Here is a 14,256-nt window from a genome sequence, read left to right as displayed (position 1 = left end):
CCGAGGCGCAGACCGAGGGACCCTTTGGTTCCTTTGGTGGCGGATGACCGGCGGTGGCCATGTGCCGAGCGCATAGCCCGAGCCGTGGAGCCGCTCCCAAATCAACTCCCGCTGTCAAACTCCTAACAAGCGTCCTTTCACATGCGTGCTCCCCGGTCGCGCCTCTACTCACCTCCAGTCGCCTCTCTGCAGCCTGTCAGGCCCCACGGCTCCGCTGTGCAATGAGATAGGCCCGCATTCACAGTACAAGAGCCGCCTACATCTTCCCGCCCACCATGAGTGTCTCGAAGGCCGTGCGCGGCACCCACGTTATGCTGCGCGTAGCCTGCGGCCGCCAGACGGGTGCGCGCAGGTTCGCCAGTACGCGCTGTGTAAGAGCGTTGCGCCTCCAGGGCTCACCGGGGCGCTGGGCACTGCCCCGGCGCAGTGGCGCCTCCTCTGTACCGGCTACCAGGTCCTTTCAGACAAGTTGCATGAAGCGCCTGGCCACCGTCGAGGCTGTGAGCAACGGTACGCCCCCTCCCCTCTGCCCCGCGTGCGGCGCTCTGACTTCCTGCCGCAGCGAAACCTTACGAGCATGGCCCCATTGCCGAGTACAACTCACGCGTCGAGTCCGGACGCCTGCGGGACGACGAGCACCAGCGAGGTACGCGCCACCACAGCCTAGAAACCGCAGTCTAGCTCACCCGGAACCTAGGAATCATCGACAACCTACAGGCCCTCCACGTCACCCTCTCGAAATATCAACCTCCGCCCGTGGTCCATCCCACCATAGAATCCCTCCAGCCGCCCAAGAAGTCCCTCCTTGGCTCTCTTTTCGGCTCCAAGGAGGAGGGATGGAAGCCAGTCATTTCCGAGAACCTGCCGAAAGGCATATACATGTACGGCGATGTCGGCAGCGGGAAGACCATGATGATGGACTTGTTTTTCGACACGTTGCCAACAAACATAAAGTACAAGACTCGCATCCACTTCCACGGGTTCATGCAGCAGGTACATAAAGAGTTGCATAAGATGAAGTTAAAGCACGGAAACGATTTGGATCTCGTTCCGTTTGTGGCGGCGGATATCGCGGCAAAGAGTCAGGTCTTGTGCTTCGATGAGTTCCAGTGCACCGATGTTGCCGATGCCATGATTCTCCGACGCTTGGTGGAGTCGCTCATGGCGCACGGGGTCGTTGTTGTAACAACCTCAAACCGGCACCCAGACGACTTGTACAAGAATGGAATCCAGCGGGACTCCTTCATTCCTTGCATCCAACTGCTCAAGTCGCGCCTGCGCGTCATCAACCTGGACTCGCAAACGGACTACCGCAAGATTCCACGACCACCGTCGGGCGTGTACCACCATCCGCTCGACGAATCGGCTAAGACGCACGCCGATCGCTGGTTCCGTTTCCTTGGCGACTTTGAGGACGATCCGCCGCACGAGGCCAAACATGAGGTCTGGGGTCGCGAACTCACGGTTCCAAGGGCAAGCGGAAAGGCGGCCATGTTCTCTTTCAACGAGCTCATCGGGCGAGCAACAGGCGCTGGCGACTACCTCGAGCTTGTAAGGAACTACGAAGCTTTCATCATCACGGATGTTCCTGGCATGAGCCACAAGTCTCGCGACCTTGCAAGGAGGTTCATTACCTTTATCGATGCGGTCTATGAGAGCAGGGTGCGTACTAATTTCCCCGACTCTTCCACCACTGTCTTTAACAAGGTGCTAGGCTAAACTTGTTCTCACCACCGCAAACCCTCTCAACGAGCTTTTCATCACACACGATGAGCTCGAAGAGGCGCAGAAGGAAAACAAAGCCGACGGCGAAGAAGAGGTCATCCCTGACGCCATGCGGAGCCTTATGGATGATTTGGGCATGAACATGACCACACTCAAGAACTCGTCCATCTTCACCGGAGACGAAGAGCGGTTCGCATTTGCCCGTGCCTTGAGTAGACTCGTAGAGATGGGCAGCCAGGAGTGGGTAGAAAGAGGGCTGGGAATGGAGAAGCTTGGTGGCAAGGCCGAGAAGGATAGCTGGTTGAAGGTACGGAGCAGATGGAGAGAGGACAGCATGTAGACATAGAGTTCCATGATTGGGCGTGAGCACATGGGCTCTCGCGAGATACCAGTTCGGTCGGTTGCACGGCGTTTTGGATTCAGCAGCATCTCGGTGGGTTTGTGAGCAGAGCTCAACACGCATAGCGTTTAACATGTTCGGCGGCATCGCTTAGGACCTCTGCAATCCCTTATTTTTGACGGTTTGGGTAGATGCGGGATGCTCACTGGTGGAAATGGTCGGCTCAAACAGCACCCCTACGCGCAGGAGCCGGCTTGGCGGTATGAAGCTCGGTATCAAGCTTGCTTCTCCAACGCATATCCGGGAATCAATCGCTTGGAGCGGGAGCAACCGCCGGGTGCGGTCTGGCAACTTTGCGGTCTCGCGTCTGCCCCACTCGCTTAAGCTTCTTTTTTAGGTAGCCGACAGTGTCTCGGCACCGTCGCGTATGTCCCAATCCGGTTACCAGACGGACGTGCAACTTGCAGCGCCTCAGAGCCGCAACGTCAATGCCGTGGGATGGCATGCGAAGTCGGATTTGCGGAGCACACCAGATCCTTTGGCGCGTGGAGATTGACTGCTCCCGCCAGGAGCTCGACGTATAATAAAGACTCGTCGTTTGCCGACTGACTACACCGCCACCATCATCACTTACTCGCTCTCACTTCTCCAGCGTTGATCGCCATCTCTCTTCTGCTTCTCTACTTCAAGTCATTCGCTGCGCGAACTCGCTAATCGATAATCCTTCAACTGTCTCTTTCGACCCACCGAAACCAACACCAACAAACCACAACAATGCATTTCTCCACCGTTGCCCTTTTCCTCGGCCTCGCGGCCTCTTCTTTGGCTGCTCCCGTCTCGAATACCGCCAATGGACTGGGCAGGCGGGCCGTCCTCCAGGAGCAGAGCTACGCCGACTTCCAGATCTCTGACGGCCAGGGCGGCAACGCCCTGCAAGAAGTCAACCAGAAGTTCCCCGTAAGCTTCCCTTCCGACATCGAGATGCAAAGCCCATGTTTTCCTAACCAACATCGATCACAGATCGCCGACCAAGACCCGGCCAACGTGTCCGAGGAGGACCAGGACATCATCTCCAAGGCGCGAGAGACGGCCGAGGACGCGGAAACCGGCAGCGGCGGCTTCAACGAGCAGATCGAGGCCGCCGGCGAGGACTCGGACGAAGGCAAGGCGCTGCAGGTGGGCAAGATCAAGAACAAGGTGCTCAAGCTGCAGCTCGAGATCATGGATCTGCAGATCAAGCAGGCGCAGGGCGACGACCAGACGGACAAGATCGCCGAGGAGCAGAAGAAGCTGCAGGAGAACTTGGACCAGGACAAGGAGGCGGCGGGGCAGACGAGCAAGAGCGTTGCGGATACGTTCCAGGGTTAAGTGGGGAATAGGGGATGCGATGATACCTTTATCTTTGCTCTTTTTGAGAGAGATATTCCTTTTTTCTGTTCTTTTCTGTCTTGGGTCCGGTATATCGAAGGGCGGTTAAAGCCCGAAGGGCGGATGAAAAACGGCGGACGATACCAGGGATGCACAATGCTCTACGGATGTTATTGTTTGGAGGATGTCTACAGACGTTGACAATAAATAAGATGAATTGTCACAGGATGTTAACAGAAAGTTATACCTTTAAGAGCATGTCTAGTAAGAGACATTGCATCCCACTGCTTATGTGATCCACTAACTGCATCATGTTCTTTCCCCGGCCCATGACGCACATGAAAGAGTTTAGGATACAATAGCCTGAACAAGCTCTCGCAATCCACCTTGGAAGAAAGAAAAAGTATTCGGGAGGTAATAGTGCGATGGCGCGACGGCGGTGAGATGAGGAATTCGGTGGAAAGAGCCAGGGACGGGACCTTCCATTTCCGGTGGGGCGATCCCGAAGGCGGATCGCACAGATCTGTCGGAGCATGATTTCATCGCGCTGAGACACCAACTTTGACCACCTCAGCCTCACACGAAACACCACCACTTCTACACCGCCAGGCGAGCTGTCGACAACAGCCTTCTGGGAAAGGAGCGTACACATGGCAATTGGCACCTGCGCCCATCCTCGCAGGTATTGATCAGCATGCGTGCTGGTTCCCAGCGACCACCTGCATCGCGGCGAATCCGACAGAGCCACGACGATCACGGAGGATTCACTTGAAAGCGATGCGATCGACGCTCTTCGTCGGCAGCGGAGCCCCGGATTCGGCATGCTTCGCGTCGACGGCTGATGCCAATGTGGACTTTGCCATGGCTGCTATCATTTTGCCATCATCTGCATCGCGATCTTTGCCCTCAGCCCCGTTGCGCGTGGCCCGGATGCTGTGCCATCCGATCCACTAATGACGTCTGGCCCTTGTTTCGGCCGCCGCCTTCAGGGACCGTTGGCTCATCGCCTACTGCCGCCCACACCGTTGGAACGACCACTAGACGAATCAAAATGACAAACAGTCACGTCGCCCCTGAGCCAACTGGCAGAGTTCGAAGGTCTTCACCAGTCTCGATTCGCAATCCGCCACCGTGCGAAGATTGCCATCGCCCACATCGTCGATCTGCTCACAGTGCTTGGCTCATCACCCAGCTGCTGGCGCGTAAACCCGCCAAGCAAGGTCACCAGCCCCACAAGCTTTCTCGGCATTCCACTCGAGCCTTGGTTCCGTGCAGAACTAGAAGCCGTTCCTCCAAGGCCTTGACTTTTCTCGCTTCTTCCCGCGGCGTCACTTCCAAGCGTGGCGCACCGCGGAGCTTATCCCTACCTCAATCGATTTCCATGTTTCTAGACAATCATGATAATCCCTTGCTATTCATATCTTCAGGCGACTGACATCAGGGTTGGTTGCCTTGCCCCCATTTCCCTTAATTACTCGTGAAGGCATTGTTTCTCCACACATCAGATCGATCCTGTTTCCTGCCAACATGCCCTTTTCACCGGATGGTGCCGCCCCTTTACACTTTGCAAGTACGGATTCGCACTTGTGGCCGTACTTCCAACTCTCCATGTATACTTACTTTTCGCAGGCGATCAACGAGGCCTTTGGGTTGACCAGAGCAGCCCGTCTCAAGGGCCTTCAACCAGCGATCTCTCTGGCTTCCAAAGGAACCTGAGTGATGACGAAAATGCTTCGGAGCGAGACGACCAGCATCTACTGTCCCCTGGGCAACGGAACCAGGCCAGCGGGGCCGCTACCCACACCAAACGTGACCCATCGGTACAAGCCACGGATGAGAAGATCCACGAGCTTCTGGCTCTGATGGAGAAGAGTGAGAAGCAAATTCAACAGCTTCTTCGGTCACAGCAGGCTGTACATGATGTTGTGGGGGACATAACGCCGCAAGAACTGCCACATGTCGCCCTGTCGAAGTCGAGAGGTTGTAATGGTAAGTGAACATCCTTCAGAGGTGGCTATTGTCTATCGAAGAGGATGGGACCGCCGTAGAGTGTGGTAAACTTGGCAAGTCTCGTCCGGGGAATAGCCGTGGTCTCAATTCTTTATATCTTCTCCTGCCTTATTACCTACCATTGTCAGCACTTCTTTCTAGCTACTCGAAGCTGCACTGTCATGTCTTAGTCAACTATATTTCAGTTACCGCTAACGTAAAGATTCAGAAGAACAACAGCACAACCTCCGCCGTGACGGCAGTCAGAGGACTACCGACTCAAAGTGGTCAGAAATGCACGACGCATCAGCTCGACCCGAGGAGCCTTTTCATATGCCTCCTCATGCGAAGTTTCAACCTCCCATCGACGATGAGTACTACCAGCTGAACCCTTGGTACGGGCAACCACCGAAGCGCCCTGTCTTCGGTCTTGGTGGCCCGCTCCCTCATACTGTCCGCGGCCCCGGCAAGAAATCAGACAAAGAAGCTCTCCCGAAGCAGGACCCGGAGATGGGTCAAGCAAACCCGCAGAACTCAGAGAAAGTCTCTCAATCTTTGTCGAGGAGCAAGCCTAGCCACAGTCTGGCCAAGAACCTGCCACACCAGCGAAGTCGCAAGCAGAACCATACATCCAGGCAAAGACCGCAACGCACGGCTACCGTCGAGAGTCCGGAAGAGACGCAGGCGCGCGAAAACTGCAACGAAAAGGTGTCCGATGAAGACCAAGCTGCCGCAGAGGGACCTACTCCAGAGAGTGGCGAGTGGTTGTCTCAAGGAAATGTGAACCCTTTTGCCAGCCTCGACAGAATCGGAGAAAACTACGATGCTGGAGAAGAAGACAACCATGTCGGCCGCGGCGGCAACGCAAAGGCTCGCAGACGATATGAGCAAGAGCCCGACAATACCGAATGGGCCATCGACTCCGAGCCTATTGGACAATATGAGCACAACAAGGAGGCAGAGACTGGCGAACAGAATCCAAACGAGCTGCGCAATACGTGGGCTAGGATACGTGCCAAACACCCCGAACCACTTGCCGAGTTTCTTTGTGTAAGTCATATGCTATAGCACCACCCCGGGCCCACTTCGAATTCTGACCCCCTTGCAGACATTGGTTTCCATCTTCCTCGGTATGTGCGCGACGCTACAGGTCAACCTTGCGGATGGCGAGTACGGCAACTACGAGACCAGCTGCTGGGCGTGGGGCATCGCCTTCATGTTCGGCATCTACCTGGGCGGCGGCGTGTCGGGCGCGCACATGAACCCGGCCATCTCGCTCTCGCTGTGGCTCTTCCGCGGTTTTCCACGCAAGCAGATGCTCATCTACTGGGGCTGCCAGCTGCTCGCGTGCATCTGCGCCGCCGCGCTCGCGTTCGGCGTCTTCCACGACACGATCCGCTACGTCGACCCGGGGTTGGTGGACACAGCCACGTCATTTTACAGCAAGCCGCAGACGTGGGTCAGCCCGACGACGGCCTTCTTCACGCAGTTCATCGCGGCCTCGGTCATGATGATGAGCGTCCTGTCGCTCGGCGACGACCAGAACAACCCACCCGGGGCGGGGCTGCATGCGTTCGTCATGGGTCTGTTGGTGACAGCGCAGAAGATGACGCTGGGATACAACACGGGCGTCGCGCTCAACCCGGCCAGCGACTTTGGCCCCCGTCTCGTGTGCTTGATGGTGGGCTACAACACCGACATGTTCACCGAGCGCGGGTGTTGGTGGCTGTGGGGCCCGTGGGGCGCGACGGTTTGCGGAAGCATCGCGGGTTGCTGCATGTACGATTCGCTCGTGTTCGTTGGGAGCGAGAGTCCGATCAACTACAAGATGCCGGGGCACCTGAAGGACAGGGTGAAGAAGACTATGAAGTTTGGCAACTGAACACACGGAACAGCAAGAGGATACGAAGCAACAAAAAGGGGTCTTGGATAGTTCACGGTGCCATATATAATAAGGGATGCGAATGGTCTGAAGCAACAAAATGGCCATGGCTCGCTAATGGTTGACAACGGCATCACGAGTTTTGGCAACGAATCGTGCGAAATAATAATATAACGACGATAAGACATGGATTTGGTGGCTCTGTGCGACACTTCGGATGTTCCGAATATTTCTGGAAGAGCTTAACCGATCGACAGCTCGACCAGGATGCCCGGTATGGCGTCATGGGGGCCGGCGATTGGCGGGAATAAATGTAGGTAACGCAAGGGACTGGGAGAGGGAAAGTGGCAGCCATTCGTAAACTTTCTGATCGGTCTCATTTCTGAGTGCGGGCCAATTGCCTTTGCTGCGCATCTGAGTGTGGCTCGATATCAGGGCGTTGAGATCGCCCGGAAGAAGCGTCTCCGGCGGATTGGGTCGCTCGGTCTCGCTTTCGTGGCCGCTAAACTGTGGCTAACGACGTGGCGCGTGATTGGCCGTTACTTCGAGAAGCCAAAGCGGTGAAGAGCTGCGTTTGTCTGCGGTCCGCACTCCTGCCGGATTGGGTGGAACCTAGGGGGGCAAGGATCCCTCTCCCTTCGGCCAGGCCATGTCGAGTGCCATCTGGACGTCGCGATTTCCACGCTTCTCACACCTGCCTGAAACAGTCGAGTGGTAGCGCCGATCAAACAGGGATAACCGACCAACAGGGCGACGGCAAAACCAAATCGCTGCTGCGACAGCACAAGTAGCGAAAGGCCAGGCGTGTGGGGTGCTGAAGCTTTGGTCTGTAGTCAATCTTTGAAGGATCGTCATCCCCGGCAACTCGCGCTCCCGAAGGATCAGCATGCGCCGGGGTTTTGGTGTCGCCCTACGCCGCGACCCCACACCCACCGAGTGTCGTCGATATATATCTCCCATCCTCCGTCGACGCTGCCGAGTGTTGATTCTGCTCCCTTTCTACTGTGGCCTTCCTGCTTCGGCATCGTTCGCGCGCTCTTGCAACCAGCCACGTTCGTGCCTTCTGCATAAGACTGACTCGCTGTACGCCCCAACGATTCACGGCCGTCATCGACTCGAGCTCTGTCTCGCTCGCGCGCACCGCCCACGCCAGCAAATAAGCTTATAATCTCACCTCGCCTCAAAAACTCGCCCGACCATTCCGAACGCGTCATTTATTATCCCGGCTTTCCGCCGCCCTTAAGTACCACCTCTGCACCCAAAACCCCGTACATATCCGCGCAATCCTGCACACGGCTCGACTTTGCCCTCATTGCTCCTCCACTCCTCCCGAAGCCCAAGGACGTCCTCCAGGGAGAATAAAAAAAACAAAGAACCACCTTGCGCGGGCGGCACCTTCTCCGCACGCAATCCAACAACCATGGCGTCATTATCATCACACCAAAACGCAACAACCGCCGGGGCTTCCTCCTCGCAACAGCAGCACGCCACTGCCATGACGACAAACGGCAGTCTGGTCTCGCACATCACTCTCGGCAACGTCGCCGCGGCGCTGGCGCTGTACGTCGTCATCTCAACCCTCGCCACCGCCGTCGTGCGCAAGCCCTTGTATCCGCGCGGCGTGCCGTGGGTAGGAGGCGTGAAAAGGGAAGGGGAGAAGGATGGCGCGGGAGGAGGTTGGATGGCGGGCGTGCGGGCGATGGTGATGGGTGTAGTGCATATGAGGACGTGGGTGAAGGAGGGGTATGAGAAGGTACGTTCAGTGAGATTTCACCATCTTCAAATTCTACGGGTAGTGAGAGGGGTGAGCATGAAAGAGAAGGGGAGCAAGGAAGAAAAAAGGCATCTTGAAGGAGAAATTTGGTACAGAAAAGACAAGAAAGAGGACGGGAGCACAAGAAGTCATAACACACAGAGTATGCATGTACTGACACACAAAACAGTACAGCAAATCCGACCGCACCTTCATTCTCCCCAGCCAAACGCCCGGCGCCCCGCCCGAGCTTGTGCTCCCACGCAGCCAAATGGCCTGGCTGCTCGAGCAGCCCGACGCCGTGCTCTCCACCTCGGCCGCGCACTATGATGCACTGCACGGCGACTATTCCTTCCTCACGCCCGCCCTGCTTGCCGACCCCTACCACGAGCACGTCATCCATCGCTCTCTCGCCCGCAACTTGGCCACGCTGATCCCCGCCGTCGACGCCGAGGTCCGCAACGCCACCGATGCCGCCTTCGGCCTCGACACGGACGAGTGGAAGAGCGTCAACGTGTGGGACGCGCTGCTGGAGCTGGTGCCGCAGGTCACCAACCGCATGCTCGTCGGCCCCGAGCTCTGCCGCACGCCGTCGTACCTGGCCGGCATGGTCGGCTTCACCAACGACGTCGTCCGCAACATGCTGATGTTCACCTTCATCCCCGCCGCGCTCAAGCCGCTCGTCGGGCCCCTGCTCGGCCTGCCCAACTGGCTGCACTGGAAGCGCACCGCGCGCCACACGCTGCCGCTCGTGCGCCGCCGCCTCGCCGACATGGCGGCCAAGGACGCCGGCGCCCCCGGCTACGAGGACTGGAAGGAGCCCAACGACTACCTCAGCTGGCACATCCGCCTCGCGCGCCGCGAGGGCCGCGCCGACGAGCTGGACCCCACTCGCATCACGCAGCGCGTCCTCCCGCTCAACTTCGCCAGCATCCACACGACCGTCATGACGGCGCACGCCGTCCTGCTCGACCTGCTCGCCGCCGACCCCGCCGCCGGCTTCGTCGACGGCATCCGCGACGAGGCCGCGCGCGTGTACGCCGACGAGGGCGGCGCCTGGACAAAGGACGGCCTCGCCCGCCTGCTGCGCGCCGACTCGGCCATCCGCGAGAGCATGCGCGTCTCGGCCTTCGCCCAGACGCTCGTCGGCCGCAAGGTCGTCGCGCCCGGCGGCCTCACCAACGCCGCCGAGGGCTGGCACGCGCCGCCCGGCGCCAAGCTGAGCCTGCCGCTGTGGGGCGCCCTGCACGACGCCGACCTGTTCGAGCGGCCCGACAGCTTCGACGCATTCCGCCACTCGCGCGAGCGCGAGGCGTGGGAGGAGGCGCGGCGAGGTACGACGGGCGGGGAGCAGCGGAGTGCGGATGACCGCGAGGAGGGCCTGCGGCTGAAGCAAAAGGGCATGGTGACGACGGGCGACACGCACTTCCCCTGGGGCCACGGCCGGCACGCGTGCCCCGGCCGCTTCTTCGTCGCGCACGAGCTCAAGATGCTGCTGGCGTACCTTTTTCTCAACTACGACGTCAAGCCGCTGGCCGAGCGGCCCAAGACGCGGTGGATCGGCATGAACATCGTCCCCGCCGTGGACGCGCGCATCGAGGTCAGGCGGAAGAAGGGGACGGTGCCGGTGCCGGGGGCTTGAATGGACGTTTCTTTTTGATGAGAAAGATTGAGAAAGAGCCGACGACGCTTGATTTTCGGACCGAGAGTCAGAATATCCCTTTGGAGTTAGTACATACATGAATACATACATACATGAAAGAGGAGCGTGGAAAAGAGATACTGGTTGTACAGGAAATGAATATTTACCTGCGGCTAGCAGTGTATGAACCTTGAATTTAACCCGTAAAAAGCTTCGCCAAAAGACCATGATCATTCCTCTTTTTGCTGAAAGATAAAAACAAGAAGTCAAGTATATGCTTTCAGAACGCCGCGTAATAGAAGATGCAGTCTTTCAGAACCATGAATTCCCAACTTCCACACTCATAGCAAAGCCGATTGCTGACCCGAACAGGCGTATGTGTCTCTGTAAGTAGGGTAGATAGATACGAGGCGGTCGAGCAAATATGCAAAACACCTTAAGCCGTTCTCCGGGGTATCCGTTGCTTCGTTTATTTTGCCAAAATGCAAAAGGAGGGGTGATGCCGTTGGTGTTGTGTAGATAGCGTTTTTGATGACCGGCCAAGATGGGAGATGGTAAGTACCGCTTCACAAATCGGTGGGACCAAACCCCCACAACTCGTTGAGGTCCCAGCCTTGGATTTCAGGAAAGCTGATGATGGGTGGTTGTTGTTCGGACCCAGGCTGCTGAAGGGCGGGCAAATCAGAGTAATCAGTCATAGCGCCGAAAGAACCGAGAAGAGGCGTAACTTACAGGAATCTGGATGCCATATGGAAGCTGCACGCCAGGGATTCCGGGAGCGGTGGTGTATCCGACAGGACCTAGAGATTGCTGAACAAAGCAGTAGAGTCAGCGAGTTTATCGAAAAGGTGGGTACTAATGGAAATCAACTCACATTGTTAGTCTGTGCCGCTTCTTGTGGCATGTCAGGGAATCGTTCCTGGTTGGTCATCATCATCTTGTGTAGCCTCAGAACTCTCTCCACGTTGTGCTTGAGCACTTTCTCCTTCTCGTCGGGCTGCACTTTGGTGATGAGTAAGTCGTAAGCTGCCGAGATGTGGCCCATGTGGCCGAAGCCTGCGCCAGTACGGCTAGCCTTTTGCTCAATTAGGACAAGAGATTTTTCGATTAACTCCGCTATGGCAACCTTGTGGTTTTGGAAGAATCGGTAGTCTTGCGACAAGCTCGACATGAAAGCGGTGTGGATGATTGAAATCGCCGCGCGGGCGGTATCGTTCCAAAGAGGCAACAACACTGTCTTATTGCCCATCGACATGATCTTGAAATGTTGTTCTATGACAGAGGCTGCCGCGTCGAAACATGCTGTGCGTGAGTATGTATAACGAGAATCGCTCCCTGCCTTCCGGGCGAAGGGCTCGTGGAGCAGGACAAGGAATTGTCGAAGTTGAATGTCGAGAAGCATGCGTGTGATCTTCGCATCTTCTCGGCCACTCCACGAAGGTATTTTCTCCAGCTCTGCGACCACCTTCGCCGCGTATGCCATTGTGTCTTCATAATTGAGCGGCGTGGCTGCATTGTTCAGTGCCGAGTTGATCTCCACTCTTAGCGGCATGCTCTTCGCTGAAACGTAGAGGTAGGACGTTGCCGTGAACTCTTGAACGGGCCAAGGGGTTGGAGGCGCCTTGCGGGCTGTATTATCAATGTCTTCATCGTTTACATTCAGTGGCGGCGAAGTGTCGGTGAAAAGGCCATGCGATGACGACGGCATGCCCCGGTAGATGGAGCATTGTAGTTCCATTTCGAGCATCGTCCACCAAAGGCGGCGTCTCATTTCCTGGTCGAAGATGGTCGTCTCTTTGATCAGCCAGTTGGGGTCACGATGCAAGCCTGTAGACAGCCCGAAGGTAATCAAGTCTCTGGAATGGCCCCAGATCTCCTTCCATTTTATCGAATTGACACATTTGGTCTGCATCAGGAGACATCGGATTTGGTAGTGGCTGAGGTCGGCATGTTTTCGGCTCTGCAGCGACAACCAGCGATCGATAGCTTCCACCCATTCCATGGCTGTCTCGACCTGGACAGGCCGGTCTGCACGATAGATAGTGGGAGGATCGAATGTTGCAGTGATGACGGTCGACAGGACTGCAAGCACCGTCACCGTGAATTCTGGCCGACGCCTGGACGGGTCGGACCAAAAGCGTGCGTACTCATCCCAGAAGTTGGGCGCATGGAGTATCCTGTGGGTAGTCTCAAGGGTATCAAAGTAGTGCCGCACTAGGTGATCGACGTTGTCTTTGGGTGGGAGGAGTGCTTCTATGTCCACAGTCGGGCTTGATAGCAGCTTGTGCTTCTTCCAACGTTCGCGAATCGCCTTTATCTCTGGTCGAGTCTGCATCAAGGCGGGATACTGCTTGAATGTGGCCTGCATGAATGAACGTAGACCTGGAAACTACAGAAGTTAGAAGAGGAAAGGTGGATCGATATCACGAAGTTAGGTACTTCTGGAAATGACAGCTCGGTCATAGTTGGCGGATCCCATGCTGTGGGGAACATCGTGACGGAAGCGGAGGCGCTGTGTGGCTGTAGGGCAGGGCATGAAGCTCGTGGTACTTACATGTGTGATGACGACGCTGGTAATGTTACTTCTGCCGAAATACGCCGTCTTGAACGCCTTGCCTCGGAGAAGCATCGTCTCGCTCTCCTCGGCATTGGCACCGCGGCGGTTGGAGGAGGTGGGATTAGGCCACAAAAGCTCGTCGCCAGCATGTTGGATTGCCTGGCCGCTGCCGTATGATTCATTGGCCTTACCTTCGAGCTGGGCGAGGCGACTCTCAAGCTCGGAGATCTTCTTGCGTTGGACAGAGAGCAGATCCGAGCTCTCCCGGGACCCGTGCTGAGCGGCGTCGGGTGCGGCCGGGGCCCTAGGGACGGTGTTGGAGCTGGTCGGACTTAAGATGGCGGCCCGGTCCTCGTCGCTCTCAGCGACTGGGTGGTGGCCATTGCGAGCACCTGCAGGCGGCTCTGCGCGGGAGTCGTAGGAGCAGGTGTCTGCATGGCCGCCTTTGCGGCAGCGTCCACAAGCGGGATATTCGCGATCACACCGCAGCTTGCGACGGCGGCAGTCGTAGCAAGAGAGGGCTATCCGGCGCCGCTTGCGGACTTCGGTGGTTGTCTCGTCCGGGGAGTTTGAGCGCCGGCTGGAATTGGGCGTGTTCTGGGCCGCAGCATCAGACATTGGGGGCAGATGATCTGATAAACCGCGGTGCTCGAGAAGAAGACACAGGAAGCAAAACTCGTGGGGTACCCTTGGGCCGGGAGCGGCCTCGGTCTTATGAGCTTGGTACTCGGACTTAAGCTACAAGGCCGAGGAGGGCGGTGGTCAGCTGCGCGCGGGCTGCACGATGGCAAGGAGGGACAACGAGATGGCTTCACGACATTGGAGGGCGGAGGGGATGGAAACGGTTGCCTTGGGCCACTGCTGAGGTAGAAACAAGCTCGTCAGCGGAGGCTCCTGCCTTGGAGAGCGATTAGTTTAGGCTTCTGACTAAGCGGGCAGGTGCGGTGCAAGCGAGCGCAACACCAAACAAAACATGCTCATCGCCTCCTTCTTTGCGTCG

At 57.2% G+C, this 14,256-nt stretch overlaps 5 protein-coding genes across 5 annotated transcripts; 4 read left to right on the top strand and 1 right to left on the bottom strand.

Annotated features, from left to right (window-relative positions):
• Positions 1-275: 275 nt before the first annotated feature.
• On the top strand, positions 276-2,065 carry AFG1 (ATPase; the record flags this gene model as incomplete). Its single annotated transcript, XM_066779278.1, has 4 exons — positions 276-510; positions 563-646; positions 698-1,662; positions 1,715-2,065. The coding sequence occupies 4 exons, from the start codon at positions 276-278 to the stop codon at positions 2,063-2,065; spliced, it is 1,635 nt and encodes a 544-aa protein (XP_066630082.1).
• Positions 2,066-2,839: 774 nt separating this feature from the next.
• SLS55_007862 (uncharacterized protein) lies at positions 2,840-3,433 on the top strand (the record flags this gene model as incomplete). Its single annotated transcript, XM_066779277.1, has 2 exons — positions 2,840-3,022; positions 3,086-3,433. 2 exons carry the CDS (start codon positions 2,840-2,842, stop codon positions 3,431-3,433), a joined length of 531 nt encoding a protein of 176 aa, XP_066630081.1.
• A 1,527-nt stretch (positions 3,434-4,960) lies between these two features.
• Positions 4,961-7,304, top strand: SLS55_007861 (uncharacterized protein; the record flags this gene model as incomplete). The annotated part of the gene is made up of 4 exons (XM_066779276.1): positions 4,961-4,979; positions 5,063-5,422; positions 5,652-6,472; positions 6,531-7,304. The coding sequence occupies 4 exons, from the start codon at positions 4,961-4,963 to the stop codon at positions 7,302-7,304; spliced, it is 1,974 nt and encodes a 657-aa protein (XP_066630080.1).
• Positions 7,305-9,049: 1,745 nt separating this feature from the next.
• Positions 9,050-10,699, top strand: SLS55_007860 (uncharacterized protein; the record flags this gene model as incomplete). Its single annotated transcript, XM_066779275.1, has 2 exons — positions 9,050-9,057; positions 9,253-10,699. 2 exons carry the CDS (start codon positions 9,050-9,052, stop codon positions 10,697-10,699), a joined length of 1,455 nt encoding a protein of 484 aa, XP_066630079.1.
• Positions 10,700-11,265: 566 nt separating this feature from the next.
• On the bottom strand, positions 11,266-13,874 carry SLS55_007859 (uncharacterized protein; the record flags this gene model as incomplete). The annotated part of the gene is made up of 4 exons (XM_066779274.1): positions 11,266-11,364; positions 11,432-11,509; positions 11,574-13,088; positions 13,254-13,874. 4 exons carry the CDS (start codon positions 13,872-13,874, stop codon positions 11,266-11,268), a joined length of 2,313 nt encoding a protein of 770 aa, XP_066630078.1.
• Between the last annotated feature and the right edge of the window lie 382 nt (positions 13,875-14,256).

This window comes from Diplodia seriata (assembly GCF_021436955.1).
Source record: "Diplodia seriata strain FDS-637 chromosome Unknown scaffold_8, whole genome shotgun sequence".
Lineage (NCBI taxonomy): Eukaryota > Fungi > Ascomycota > Dothideomycetes > Botryosphaeriales > Botryosphaeriaceae > Diplodia > Diplodia seriata.
This window is presented reverse-complemented; position numbering and strand designations above follow the sequence as displayed.